General features: G+C 43.0%; 1 protein-coding gene across 2 annotated transcripts in view; it reads right to left on the bottom strand.

The window, feature by feature from the left end:
- Positions 1-15,000, bottom strand: part of LOC143127271 (glucosidase 2 subunit beta-like) — a 175,298-nt gene that overhangs the window by 34,891 nt on the left and 125,407 nt on the right. For both annotated transcript variants that reach the window (XM_076288660.1, XM_076288661.1), the window contains exons 11-12: positions 12,773-12,862; positions 1,336-1,407 (exon numbers count right to left, since the gene is read on the bottom strand). In XM_076288660.1, the coding sequence (XP_076144775.1) occupies positions 1,336-1,407; positions 12,773-12,862 (162 nt within the window). The remainder of the gene's footprint in view (positions 1-1,335; positions 1,408-12,772; positions 12,863-15,000) is intronic.

Raw genomic sequence — 15,000 nt, forward strand, 5'->3', positions numbered from 1 at the left:
AAGGTGCTATTTGGAGCTATTTTTCAGTTAAAAACATTCCAAAATGACCTAGAAACAGTTCAAAATGTGAAGAAACAACCATTCTGACGTAATGATATTCACTGAAGTTAGCATGCAAACCAGCTAGCACAGGGCCGGCTCTCTTGTCATACAACATTGTATGACGTGTGCTGCTGCATCAAATGCAATGCAGGCCAATGGATGAGTGCCATGTAGCTTGAACAACTTGAAGCCTACAGATTTCCACAAAACTCTTTTAAGATGGTACTTTGACAAACAGAAAGTATAACTGATGCTTATTTCATTTCATATAAAAGTTTTTAACAGAGCTGGTTCGTGACCTGACATGTGACAGATTCTGCAGCTCTTCTCACCCATTCACGTCCTCACAACGCACCTCTAATGGACGGCACGTCAAGGCCGACGACAGCGAGAGCACCCTACCATAGAATTAAAAACCTGTATTTTTCTCATATCATTTCATTTTCTAGAACAAAGAGAGAGAGAGAGAGACAGAGGGAGAGAGAGAGAGAGAGAGAAACAAAACTTCAATGTCAGTGGAGAAAATTCGGCTGAAATAATTGCATGCTGAGACATGAGTGTGATGGTGGGGGGACAGCAGCGTCCTAATGAGAGAGAGACAGCGGGTCGGCATGGTGACATCCCATAATTAAAGTTATCCGGGTGTGTGGGGGGGTAAAATGAAACATGAGACGTTTGCTCAAACAAGAGGCAGTCCTGACACTGACAGTCTGAGCTGAGGACCTGATGAGCTGATGGGAGAGTGTGTGACGACGACACAGAGAGCACAATTCCTTCCTGTTTATAGTGTTTTTGATGTTGTTTTTGATGTTGTTGATATTGTTTTTGATGGTCATTTATATCTTCACTTAGTTATCTAAACAATAAGTAATAAATGAAAAAAATGCTCTTCAAGTATCCATGTCCAGTACCTGCTAAAATACCTATTAAGGTGACGTTTACACCTCTAAATCTAATACATTTTAGATTTTAGATATTTTTATACCCTAGCTGCCTGAATGTTTGTAACGTTTGTAACTTCCAAAAAGGCAATATTTCACATATCTGAACATACTGCACATAGAGGAGGAGATTAAAAAAATAAATAAAAAATAAAAAAACGGCTGCATGGATTCCTCGTCCATGAGAAGACAAACACTGAAGGACAAGCTGAATTGGTCACCTGGGAGAATTCGCAGAATTTAATTTCACCAGGAAGTTGTATTTGCCCCCCATTCAGACCAGCAGAGTCAATGAATTGGAGCGAATTGGCTCAGCTGCACAAAGGTCAGAGGTCACGCTAGAGACACTTACCCTAACAAGACCTCAGTTCCTGCTTGGCTCTTCTGGGTTACTTGATTGAAGGGACAAATGGTGTATGCATACCTGTAAGGATCAAATAAACAAACAATTTAATATAGTATCTGTGTGTGTGTGTGTGTGTGTGTGTGTGTGTGTGTGTGTGTGTGTGTGTGTGTGTGTGTGTGTGTAGAGGGTGATCAAAAGCAATAGGGGGGAAAAGTAAGATGAAATAACAAAAATGATGAACATCAGAGAAAAGAGTATGAGAGGGAGGAAGAGAGAGAGAGGATTCCGGGAGAAGAGTGTGTGACTGCACTCCTCTCTCTTTCTTCCTCCCTCCATCTCTCTGAACCTCACTTAGCTATTCTTCCTTTCAAGTTTCTCCATATGGTTTGTAACAGGAAGACTTGTGCATTTCAGAGCTGACTACACACACACACACACACACACACACACACACACACACACACACACACACACACACACACACACACACCTCTCACCTTTCCCTCTCTCACACACCTGTCTGACACTAAAACCAAATCCTTGCATCCCACTTGTGATTGGCTATGACAGCAGAGCAGATGAAGAGGCAGGTAAATCCTTTATTTTCGCCACGTTTGATGCTAAAAACAGCCGTGGCAGCGTCGACATCCTAAAGACCTGTCTGCTGGGTTTATACACAAGCAGGAAGAGGAGGAGGTTATGTCAATGTCACACACCTAAGTCTCTTTCACACTCCCCACCAACCATGAAACAAATATGACACCCGCCACAGACCGAACAAAACAAACCAGTGAGACAAAATACTGACAAGGAAGAGGAAGGAAGAGATTATTAAGGAATAAAAACACCAAAAAAAAACAACAAACCATATTGGTGCTAGCCGAGTGCAAACTGCAAAACAAAAGTAACACGCTGAACTTTTAATGATTTAGCATCTCGTCTTGCTAACAAACTGTTGATGCCTAAGGGATCATACTTTAAGCAGGTCGAACGCGGGATGAAATTTACATTTCCTGCCAGTCAAAAGGCTGGCTTGTTTGTTCCCGCAAGAGATCTTTGTGGTTCATTACGTGTTTCAGATGTCATGATCAGGCGTCCTGTACGAGGAGCGAGCGACAACAGGTGCCTCATCAGATAACACTGCTTGGGAGAAAGCCGTGAGGTGGGGGCCATGGCCAGAAATCCAGGAAACCTCAAATTAAGGGTAACAAGGAAGCTACACTGGCCACGTAACTGAGGCATTTCGTTCGGGGGCATACAAATAGTTCTAGAAGACTGATCTAATTTGTATGAATGTATGCGCCGCTATCACGTCTGGTGTAGCCAGTTCCACTGATTACAGTGGAAACGTATTGTTGCAGCAGACGCTACGCGGACGGAACGCTTCAGTTACTGTACATGCCTTACTTCATAACTGAGTCGATGTACAGTACATCTAAATTGGGAAGGGTTGGGTTGAGTTGGGCTTGGTTGGGTTGGGCTGGGCTGGGCTCGGGTGGGTTGGGTTGGGTAGGGTTGCTTTGAGATGAACAATTCAGTTTCTTGTTCAACGAAACACTGATGCTTGCTTAATAATCTAAGTGAAACGCTCTTAAAGGCTGTTCTGTTGCTGATGTTTTTGCCCATAAAAGTTGCTCAGTTGGTGATTTTGTGTTTGACTGGTAAATAGGCTTGGTTGATGATTGGGCGCTGTGGAAAATCCCCTACCCATACAGCTCTAGGAATATAATACCTCTCCTGTGTATATCTGAAATTGACATTCTGGGTTTGAATCAGGCAGTGTCAGCTGTGAGGATGAGATCCATGACGACCAATCAGCAGAGGGAAAGATATGGAGAAGATGGGTGTGTGGGTGTGTGTGTGTGTGTGGGGGGGGGGGGGGCAACAATGGCAATGACTAATGTTGTCACTCACACTGAAGTGCGCCCCAACTCCCCCCCCCGCCCCCCACACACACACACACACACTGTTTAGCAGGAATGACAGACTTGAAGTGAGAAGATGGAACAGGAGGGAATTAGGAGCAGCAGATGGATTCATCCATGCAGCAATACACACATGTAAAACATATTAGCATCCATGCAGCAATACACACATGTAAAACATATTAGCATCCATGCAGCAATACGCACATGTAAAACATATTAGCATCCATGCAGCAATACGCACATGTAAAACATATTAGCATCCATGCAGCAATACACACATGTAAAACATATTAGCATCCATGCAGCAATACACACATGTAAAACATATTAGCATCCATGCAGCAAAACACACATGTAAAACATATTAGCATCCATGCAGCAATACACGTGATGGGGGGGGTGCAGAGAGCAATCCGATGGACTCATCCACACACAGAATAGAATATGGGGGTCCAATCTGTCGTAGCCTGGCCACATCCAGCTAGAATCTGCTTTCAGAGAATGAGTCTGGTTTTACTAGGCTACAACTGCCCCAGATTTGGCCCAGAGGTGGCTGCTATCCGTGCGGGTTTGGGTTAAGCTCTCTCCTCCTCCTCCTCCTCCTCTTCCTCCTCATCTGACTCCCCACCTCAGGCTCCCTAATCGCCCGCACACACAGAGACTTAGTTTCTAAGAGTGGCCTTCTGAAGGGAACCTTAAGGAGATTTAAGCGCGGATTCAGGGATGATTAAGGTGCTCTACGTGGAGACCAACAGATTAAAAAGCACAAATTAAAAGACTTTATTTCTAAATGAATAACCTCTAAATACGCGTTAAGACATGTGGTATGGTTTATCTACAGTTGGGAGGAATTCATGTAAGCGCACAATTGTAAGGGCTTTATAAATGAGGCCTATATGAAGAGTCTGTCAACTGACAGAAAGACTGACAGACTGACAAGAGATTCCTTGAATACTGGCAATACAGACAGTTATCAGGCACCCATCATGCACACAATGATGATGGCTGCCACTCCTCTCAAGAACACTCTAGAGAAAAAATAATAGTAGAAATACCTGCCCGTCCCCAAAAACAGTTAGTCAGTCAGACATAGACACACAATACAAGCACTCAGACACAGACACACAGAGGCACAGACAGACACACACACACACACACACACGCACAAACACATACACACACACACACACACACACACACACACACACACACACACACACACACACTCCTCACCCTCACACACATGACCCAGAGTATGACTTACTATACATGCAATGTATTACAAAATCAAATAAAGATAGTTTGAGAACATATAGGATAGCGCACACAACTGGACTGGATAGAGAGAGCGAGAGAGAGTGTGTAAGAGAAAGAGGGGGTAAGAGAGAGAGAGAGAGAGAGAGAGAGAGAGAGAGAGAGAGAGAGAGCGGAAGTGTGCAATTAGAAGTTGCCCTTGCGCGGCGTTGTGCCAGGCTGCGGGGGCGATCTACACAGGAGTGACAGTGTGGGCAAACAGGCAGGAAGACTCGCCGGCGCCTAATTGGTTTACAGGTAACACACAGCTGTGAAGAGAAGGTGGAAGGTTAGCCACTGCTTTGTAAACTGGCCTCTACCAATTAATTGTTTGTGTTTGAGACGCATTTATGGGTTTGGCTTCATGGACTGTCAACAGAGCTATGTCTGGGCAGTGGTAAACAATAAATAAATAATATATATATATAAAAAAAAAACTGCCGTTCAAATTGGCTGTGAAAAAAAGAGTAGGTAAAAGCTGTTAAACTATTTTAAACTCTTGAGTAAAGCCTGTAACTTGTATGGGTTGGCATTTACTTCTGAGAAAAAAAGAAGAAAAAAATGTTGTTTTCCAACTTCTTTGTGCTGTAGGGTTCACCAGTTGCAACAATAATATTAACCTTTTGTGCCGCGCAATACAGATAGCTTTTTATAGGTTAATGTATACTTTGCACCATGTCTTACTGTTATTAACGTCCATCAGCTTCACACCTAATGGCAGTAATAAGAACTTATCAAACTGTCAAGAGAAACACAACGGAAAGTTTCACATAATTGTGTGTGTGTGTGTGTGTGTGTGTGTGTGTGTGTGTGTGTGTGTGTGTGTGTGTGTGTGGTACACTGTCTCTGTGGTGGGAGAGTGCTGGAAGCGGAGGTAAATATATGTTTGGACAGCCAGAAGCATGAGAATTTTTCATGTGTTTAGACAGATCCTCGGCAAGGTGGTGATTCAAGCTCAGTATGAGCACTTGGAAGAGGTGGCGAGAGTGGCTGAAAAAAGACCAGCTGGTGAAAGTGCTTCACAAATGATACATGTGTGTATATATGTGTATGTGTGCCTGTGTGTGTGTGTGCATGCGTGCGTGCGTGCGTGCGTGCGTGCGTGCGTGCGTGCGTGCGTGCGTGTGTGTGTGTGTGCGTGCGTGCGTGCGTGCATGCGTGCGTCTGTGCGTGCGTGTGTGTGCATATCTGCAGTGGGAGGTATTGTGGTTCTCTCTGCTACAGATATCTGAAGTGACTTTACAGTCCTGATTTGTTTCCATTGCTTGTCTTATGGTTCACTCGTCATATACTTCTACAGGAAAGGAAGAGAGGAAGAGAGAGAGGAGTGGAGAGGAGGTTCATATCACTAATGGGTAGAAAGACAAAACAAGGATACAGAAATGAAAAAAAAAAACAGATGCAAAGCTCGAAGTGGGCCAAGATACACATGGAGAAAGCACACAAACAAACAAAGCAACCAACAAATGAACAAACGAAAAAGAAAACTCAAATCAAACAAATAGGGCTCATTTGTCTGCGGAGCTGCAGCAGATGGCCTTCAGACAAATCACTTCTGGCAGGCCCTTTAAAGACCTGGCCATTATGACCCTCTCTCTCTCTCTCTTTCATAATGCCAACTCAACTCCAAGAGTGCTTGAGAGCATGTGGGGTGGGGGGGGTCTGTCGCCACACTGGGAGTCAAACATCAAACCCCATCCTCGTCTGAACGACTCAAATATACACAGAGGGCGATTCAAATGGCACACGCTCCTCAGAATCCACTACATTCTCAGGTTTGAGCTTCGACACGCATGCAGAACCGTAGCATTATCGACCTGCCACGCCGTTACATTCTCGACTTTTTGTCTTCATAACATCCTTCACACTCGGTAATCAACAACCTGACAGAAAACCGGCGACTCAAAGGCATGCCACGATATATGAGGTCAAATCAAATAGAAACATTGTGATTTGGTTTTACATCTACTCTCGGAGAAAAAGACAAATGTCTAAAGAGAAGCTGAGAAGAGGAAACACCTCTACAGTCGCTAGCCTAGAAATGTTGTGGAGGTGATAATTGGTTGCGTCTTGTCTCTAGGCCATGATGAAGGAAGAACATTATGTTTAACGACTAAAAAAACACTGGCTGGCACATTCGCGACTGCAGCAAGTTAACCCGGTGTCATAGAAACACTGTGTTTATATTAAGTGTACTGTGCAATATCGAAAGATAACGCGATGTGTTCAAAACATATTGTTTAGTAAAATATAGCTTCTCATTCTCTTCAGACCTTGGTATATCAAGGCCAGCCCACATAATTCAGGTGAAAAGAAAGGAAAAGTGAAAATCCTTTCCATCCACCAATTATTTATGTATTTATTTATTTATTTATTTATTTATATCCTCCTATTTGCACAATTGACAAAACGTGACCTTTTGAAGTTAATTAATTGCATGAGCAACTCGTGGGAGCCTAATGCAGAATCCTGCACATTAATTTCTAACAACATTGTTCCCGTGTCACATCTATCATAATTTGAAAAGCCAGAAAGTGTGACAGGGTGTAGGGTAGTGTGGTTGTGAATATGCATGAGAGGGAGGGAGAGAGAGTGAGAGCGACAGGTTACTGTGTGGACCAGTACCACCTCTTGCTGACCCTCTCTGCGGTGGGGGGATATCATTAGGCTTGGGCTATAGGCCTCCACACTACATTAACACCAATCCTGCAACACAGCAGAAAACTCAACAGTTTTTCAGCTTTCAGTTTTCAACAGAAAACTGACAACGCTACAAACAGTACAAGCATGACTGGACTGTGTTTGAAATCTGATTCAACTTTTATCATTGCCAAGAGTCTGTGATAGCCTCTAAGGGGCCTCATTTTCCCATCCAGGGATTACGACTATGAGAACACTTGTGTAAAATCTCCACTGAAAGTTAACTTTTAGTTTTGTACTAAGCTTAAACCGTGTACAGCAAACTGGCTGTGCAGTCATCATTCCACCTAATCTTATCATCCACTGAGAGGCATTATAGTGGTGGTTTCCTCTTTCTAATGTACCCATTATCAGTGCTACAAAAGAGCTCTGTATTTCAAGCAGAGTGAAATGCATTCTCTGGCCTTGCTTGCACTGTTTGCGATGTGCAATGTTCAGTGGAACAGCAGTGGCTTCACTGCCTGTGAACTAATGGAGCAGAATTCAATCCCTGAAAACCACCATTGCGAGTCTGTGTCACTTTGGATGAATGTGTCGCTAAATCCCACTCAAGTTACTTTCCCACACTCACTTCAAACTACATGAAAACAGAGTCAGGGGCTACTGACCACAACGTAAGTCAAACATGTAAAAGGTGCTCTGTTGAGCCTTTCTTCAGATAATTACATTTAACCCTTAAACTGGTACCGTCACACCGGATGTTGGAAATTGAAGGTTCTAAACAAAGAATATTAGAACCTTACATTGTTGCGGGACAGTTAGAATGTTCAAAACTCCCCTGCTTAAGGGTTAAACATGACCTGGAAACAGCTGGACTTTTTTTTAAATAATAAATTAATAAATAAATAGCAAATAAATAAATACATGATAATAATAAATAAATCAATAACATAATAATCCTTTTGAGAAACTGTGTACATTCATTGCTGAGAGTGACTATCACTATGAAATATTTTATTAATCAAAGCTGGGAAGCTTGATGTGAGACGTGCCACCCTGTATCCTTTAACTATTCATCTCTCTGGTAATCTACACACTTGAAAGAGACAGACAACAAAAGCAGCGCAGCTCTTTGAAAGCCATCATTTTGTTTTCTGTCAAAGAGAGGGGTGTCTGCAAAAGCACCTAGTGGGAGGGAAAAACAAACACACAAACAACAACACTAGCAAACAACACTGGGGTGCATACAATAACATTTAATGCTCACAAAGCTAATTTGTGGGGAAATGCATTGTGTCTGACTGTACGATATGTCTGTGTGATAATTTCCTAAGCAACATTATCATTCCTATTTTAAGAGAAATCTGTCAGAGATGAGCTCATTCTTTCCTAGCCAAGGAAGCTAATGGGGGTCACTGCTTATGTCTGGTTTCTGTGGTGCTAAGCAAATGACAGAGGCATAGACTGGATGGGACATCAGTCTATCGCAGGTCAGGTAGGCTACCAATTCAAAGCTGAGCAGACTGAGACAAGGCAGATGAACAAAGGGCTGAAACCTAATGTGAATGGTGGGCAAAGTCAAGATAAAGCTAATTTAATAACTACGCAAAAACAAATAGCTAATTTAATACCATGATGCTAAACATAAACACTGATGAGTCGGCACAATGCTCCCACATGCCACAAGATAGCTATAGTTACTGCACTATAGTTCAATTCAACCTACACACGCCATCTGTCAGAGACTAGGAGAGAGAACGCTAAGTACAATTTAATGAAATCGTGCTTGTTTACTGCTTCACCTAATAAAGTTAAATTAAAATGATCTACCTCATACAAAACAGAAACCCTTTTTCCATCCAAAATATAATTCGCTTAAATCAAAAAGTTAGTGCAACACATGTGATGGAAAAAGACATTTCGATCTAATGTCGGTTTTGTCGCACTACGTTAATTTGCTTGAAAGAGGTTGTTAAGGGAGAGTTAGGTCAACATAAAATGATGGAAAAGGTTTGAAGCGATATAAGAATGTTGTGCACAGAATTAATGTATGGTGTCAATATTTAGTAGTGAGTCTGAGGCACTCAAGAGGATATTTGTAAGTAAAAAGCCTTTATTTAGCTTGGCTATAAATTTAAATCATGCCAACATGTTTCAGCCAAAATGGGCTTCCTCAGGGCAAGTTTAAAAATGGCTGTCTGTAGACTACATCTTCTAAATCTGAATGTGGTCACATGACCAGAAATTGGAATTGTCTGTCAGTTTGTAGGCTACCTTTGTCGCGCATTCCAACAATGTGTTCTTGTCCATACTTACATGAATGATACACATGACTAGAAGAACATAACTCCACTCTACCTTCACATTTAGAGAGCTGTGGCTTTTTCTACTGATGTCGTGGTACTGAAGGAGTAAAAGAGAGCTTTACTGCTGCTAAAAAGTCTTATCTAACTCCAGCGATATTGTCTCTGCTAAGGTCAGTGAGCCGATGGCTCTTTCTGAGACCCTAATGACAGGGTTCCCAGCCCTTTGTCTGTGTTCATATGGACAGCTGATCTAGGAGTGAAAGGAAATCTGAACTGAGAGGGGGGAGAATGGGTAGTACACACACACACACACACACACACACACACACACACACACACACACACACACACACACACACACACACACACACACACACACACACACACAGTCTGTCATACACATATATGATCCTAATTTAGCTCAATCACCAATCTTTGTTATGTAATGCTCCTTCATATTCTAGGGAGGATATAATCTCTCAATTGAGCAACCACCTTAACACCTAAAGGGATATGAGTGGTGGGGTTACTCAACTATTAGCTCTCAAGAAAATGCCCTCCCCTAAATGCCAATATCAGACAAAACAATCTCCCCTAAACACCAATATCAGACAAAATACCCTTTCCTAAAGGCTATTTATCAAACAAAACACTCTCCCCTAAACACCGATATCAGACAAAATACCCTCCTCTAAAGGCTAATATCAAACAAAACACTCTCCCCTAAACACCGATATCAGACAAAATGTTAGTAAATACTCCACGCCAGTAGCAGACAACATCATAACTTAGTCATAACACAGAGGCAGAAGCCCCCCTAGTGTTTGGTTAAGTACAGTAAAAGGTTGGGCGGCCATATTGGTGTGTTGATCAGAGCGACGGCGGGGTTAAGGAGCCATTCTGAGGAGGCATCAGATGTTATTTGCGGCAAGATTACAGATCTCGGATCGCTCTCTTTCAATCTTGCCGAGAAAAATTGCAACCGCCCACAGAGCTGAAGGACTCCAGCTGGTGGAGAGAAAAAAAGTCAGAAGAGAGGGATGGAGAGAGAGAGAGAGAGAGAGAGAGAGAGAAATGGAGGAGAGATGGATGAATAGAGAGAAATGGAAAGAGAAAGAGTGAGGGAAGTGACTAAGAGAGACAGTAAGCAAAAGGATAGTGGGGGGTTAATGGGGAGAGAGAAAGGATGGGAGGAGATACAGAGAGAGAGAGGGAGAGGAATAAGTGAATGGGCACATGAAGGCCTTAAAGAGAGAGATTTGGTTTGAGGAAGGGAATAAGAAAGAAAGAAAGAAAGAAAGAAAGAAAGAAAGAAAGAAAGAAAGAAGAAATCCCCTGATCAGACTATAGAGGAGTGGAAGATGTACGTGATGGAGAGACAGAGAAGGCAGTAGTAGATGGTGCCTTCACAGGTTGTGGGTTTCATCTTTTTTTAATGAAACAAAAATGGTGGTCATAGCGCTACAAGGGTTTGAAGTGAATTTACCACCTACAAAAAGCATTTCCCAATTGAAGGAACTGTAAAGAAGCTAAATGAAGAACATGAAGCTAACATGCAATAGCATGTCTTCCTACTTGATTGAATGGCTGTAATTCATGAAGCTAACATGCATTAGCATGTCTTCCTGCTTGATTGAATGGTTGTTGATTCATGAAGCTAACACGTGTTAGCATGTCTTCCTGCTTGATTGAATGTCTGTTGATTCCTACCTGCTTCATTTTTTTTTAAGCACAGGATGATTTTTTTATTTCTTTTTTGGCAGGATGTCCTTGGGTCTGTGATCACAGTAGGATGTACTGTTTAAGCCTGCATCACACAGGTTTAGCCCATTTGAAGAGGGAAAGGGTTTTGTTGGTTTTGAAGCACAATGATGACTTATATATCACTAGTTATCACATATGTATCATATCAATTTAATTACCATCTTAGCTAACCTTTATCAGTTATCAACGTTGGTTAGCTTTTATCTGAGTCGAGGAGATGTTTGCACCTTGTATGCCATATGGTATATCTCTAGTTTAATTCACATGTGCATTATTTCAGTTAGCAGATTAGTTAGCTTCTTATTGGTGCCAGATGTGTTGTTGTCGCAAGGCAAGTGTGTTGGCTGTTTTATAGAAGAAGAAAAAAATCTCTCACTGGAGTCTTTTGTCCAGATGCACAGATTTGTATGAATTTTATATTTTTACAAGAGCTACTTCATCTGTGTCTTTTATCCCTTACAATCCAGAGTGGGCAAAGCACAGCAGAAATTGCACATGCTTAACCCTTAAAGGAGTACCGTCACACCGGTGTGACGGGAATGTTGAGAAAAGAACGTTCTAAAGAATATCTGGGTTCATTGAATTCAACATAGAATTTTAGAACCTTCAATTGTTGCGGAACTTAGAATGTTCAAAAACCTACACCTTTAACCCTTAAAGGAGTACCGTCACACCGGTGTGACGGGAATGTTGAGAAATGAACGTTCTAAAGAATATCTGGGTTCATTGAATTCAACATAGAATTTTAGAACCTTCAATTGTTGCGGAACTTAGAATGTTCAAAAACCTACACCTTTAAGGGTTAATCTATTTTGTTTGTTTGTTTGTTTGCTTTATTTTTACTTGATGTGAGAAAGAAGCAGCACATGTATACTTGGATTGCCTTGGAAACCGTAAGCAGTTTTTGTTCCAGAGTTATTTGAATGGGAAGGTACTCAGAAGAAATGATGGAGACCCTTGTAGATGAGAGGAGAAGACAAGAGGAGGAGAGGGGAAAAGAGTCGGAGAGGAGATAAAAGGAAAGGAGATGCCAGGAGATGAGGAGAGGAGAGGAAAAGAGAGGAGAGGAGAGGAGGAGAGGAGATGAGAGGAGAGAAGGAGAGTGGGAAAGGAGATAGGAGGAGAGGAGAGGAGATGAGAGGAGAGAAGGAGAGTGGGAAAGGAGATAGGAGGAGAGGAGATGAGATGAGAGGAGAGGAGATCATTGACTAACCGACTCGATTCCCCATCATCCTTTCCCTCTTTCTCTTCACCTCCTATAGAATACCACTTATTTGTGTGTGTGTGTGTGTGTGTGTGTGTGTGTGTGTGTGTGTGTGTGTGTGTGTGTGTGTGTGTGTGTGTGTGTGTGTGAGAGAGTATGAGTGTGTGTGTGTGAGAGAGTATGAGTGTGTGTGTGAGAGAGTATGAGTGTGTGCATGTGTACGGGAGATGATTATGTTGCGATTGGCCATGTGTGTGTATGAACTTCAGTGTGTGTATGTTTGTGTGTGTGTGTGTGTGTGTACTTACTCATATGCGGTGATCTGGAAGCATCGTCCCAGCAGGAAGAGGAACTCTCTCTCCGGACCGTAATCTATAGCCAGTCTGTCTTCCAGCTCCCTGTACACACACAGACACACACACAGACACACACACAGACACACACACACACACACACACACACACACACACACACACACACAGAACTTTGTTTGAACTACATTGCTCTGCAAGAGCAGGAGCACATAAAACAAATACACACAGAGTTATAGACACACACACACACACACACACACACACTCACACACACACACACACACACACACACACACACACACACACACACACACACACACACTCACACACACACACACACACACACACACATACACACACACACACACACACAGCCATACATCCAATCTGGCCCAGTAATATATAACTCATGAGGTCCATGCTGCCCTGCTGGCCTGGTGTTGTGGGGCTCCACATGGGGCAGCAGATGAGGGGAGAGATGGGTGCCCAGCGACCAGCCATTTCAACTTCACACCTGCTCTCATATCATGGGACGCTGATGAGCAGAGTGGCTTATCCGTGTGTGTGTGGGGGGGGGGGGGGGGGGGGGGTATGTGTGTATGTGTGTGTGTGTGTATGTGTGTGGCTTCTCTACAAACCACTGTAAGGGGAGATATATGAAGAGATAAAAAAAGAGAAGCCAAAAACAGAGAAGAGGAAGGCAACAGACAGAAAGACAAATAAACAGAGAAGAAATGGGTTAGAATGAAATACTGCATAAAAGAAAGAAAGAAGTAGAGAGGAAGAGAGCGAACGGACTAGGATAACGGAGGGGAAAGGAGATGAGAGGAGAGGACAGAGGAGAGGAGAGGAGGAAAGGAGGAGATGAGAGGAAAGAGAGAAGGGATGAGAGAAGAGGGGAGGAGAGAAGAAGAGGAGAGTAGAGGAGTGAGAGAGGACAGAATAGGAAGAAAAGAGGAGAGAAGAGGAGAAGAGAGGAGATAAAAGGAGAGGGGAGGAGATGAGAGGGAGAGAGGAGAGGAGAGGAGAGGAGAGGAGAGGAGATGAGGAGAGGAGAGGAGTGGGAAAGGGGATGAGAGGAGAGGGGAGGAGATGAGAGGGAGAGAGGAGAGGAGATGAGGAGAGGAGTGGGAAAGAATAGGATAAGAAGAGAGAATGGGAGAGGAGAAGAGAGGAGAGGAGTGGGAAAGGAGATGAGAAGAGAGGGGAGGAGATGAGAGGGAGAGAGGAGAGGAGATGAGGAGAGGAGTGGGAAAGAATAGGATAAGAAGAGAGAATGGGAGAGGAGAAGAGAGGAGAGGAGTGGGAGAGGAGATAAGAGGAGGGAAAATAAGAGGAGAGGAAGAGGAGTAGAGGAGAGGATAGGAGATGAGAGGAGGAGATGAGAGGAGAGGAGGAGAGGAGAGGAGATGATAGGAGATGAGAGGAGGAGAGGAGAGGAGGATAGGAGATGAGAGGAGTAGAGGAGAGGAAGAGGAATAGAGGAGAGGAGATGAGAGGAGGAGAGGAGATGATAGGAGGATAGGAGATGATAGGAGGATAGGAGATGAGAGGAGTAGAGGAGAGGAGATGAGAGGAGAGGAAGAGGAGTAGAGGATAGGAGATGAGAGGAGGAGAGGAGATGAGAGGAGAGGAGAGGTGTACTACTGCCAGGGATGGTCTCTGCTGGTTGGTCTGACTGACCGATATCACAGGAGAGAGCGTGCATCATTTCTGGTGCTGCCAAAATTAACATGTTAAATCGACACAATTAATTTAGAAAAAAATAAACATAAAAAATAATCAACGCTAATCAGTCTCCCCTGTGATTCCACCTCATTGACTTTCAGAGGCTCTACTAAGCTCAGTTTTACAGCTAGGACAGAGACTTTAAATAAATTAGATAACCAGATAACTAGATAACACATCCATTGCAAGAGGGGAAGAGTGATATCCAAATTATGCCTATGCTTGGGCAAGGGAAAAAATAGCACGGTCATTTAAAAAAAAAAATGTGAATTCCGTTTTTTTTCTCTCTCTCTCCCTCTGTGTTTAATTTTTTTAGTAACTAGATGGACTATTGTGGACCTTGTTCAAATGCAGCTGCCACCTAAATATAATGGTCTGGGGTTAGTTATAGTGCTTGCGACACATGCCTTTCATGTCAACAGTCAATAGCCGCAAACTCACTACCGAGCCATTACAAGGGTATATTCGATCTTACAGGGGCCTCACACCACCAG

The sequence above is a fragment of the Alosa pseudoharengus genome, unplaced genomic scaffold (assembly GCF_046254945.1).
Source record: "Alosa pseudoharengus isolate Yale_2024_CS ecotype anadromous, Long Island Sound unplaced genomic scaffold, YU_APseudo_1.1 YU_APseudo_1.1_scf_17, whole genome shotgun sequence".
NCBI lineage: Eukaryota > Metazoa > Chordata > Actinopteri > Clupeiformes > Clupeidae > Alosa > Alosa pseudoharengus.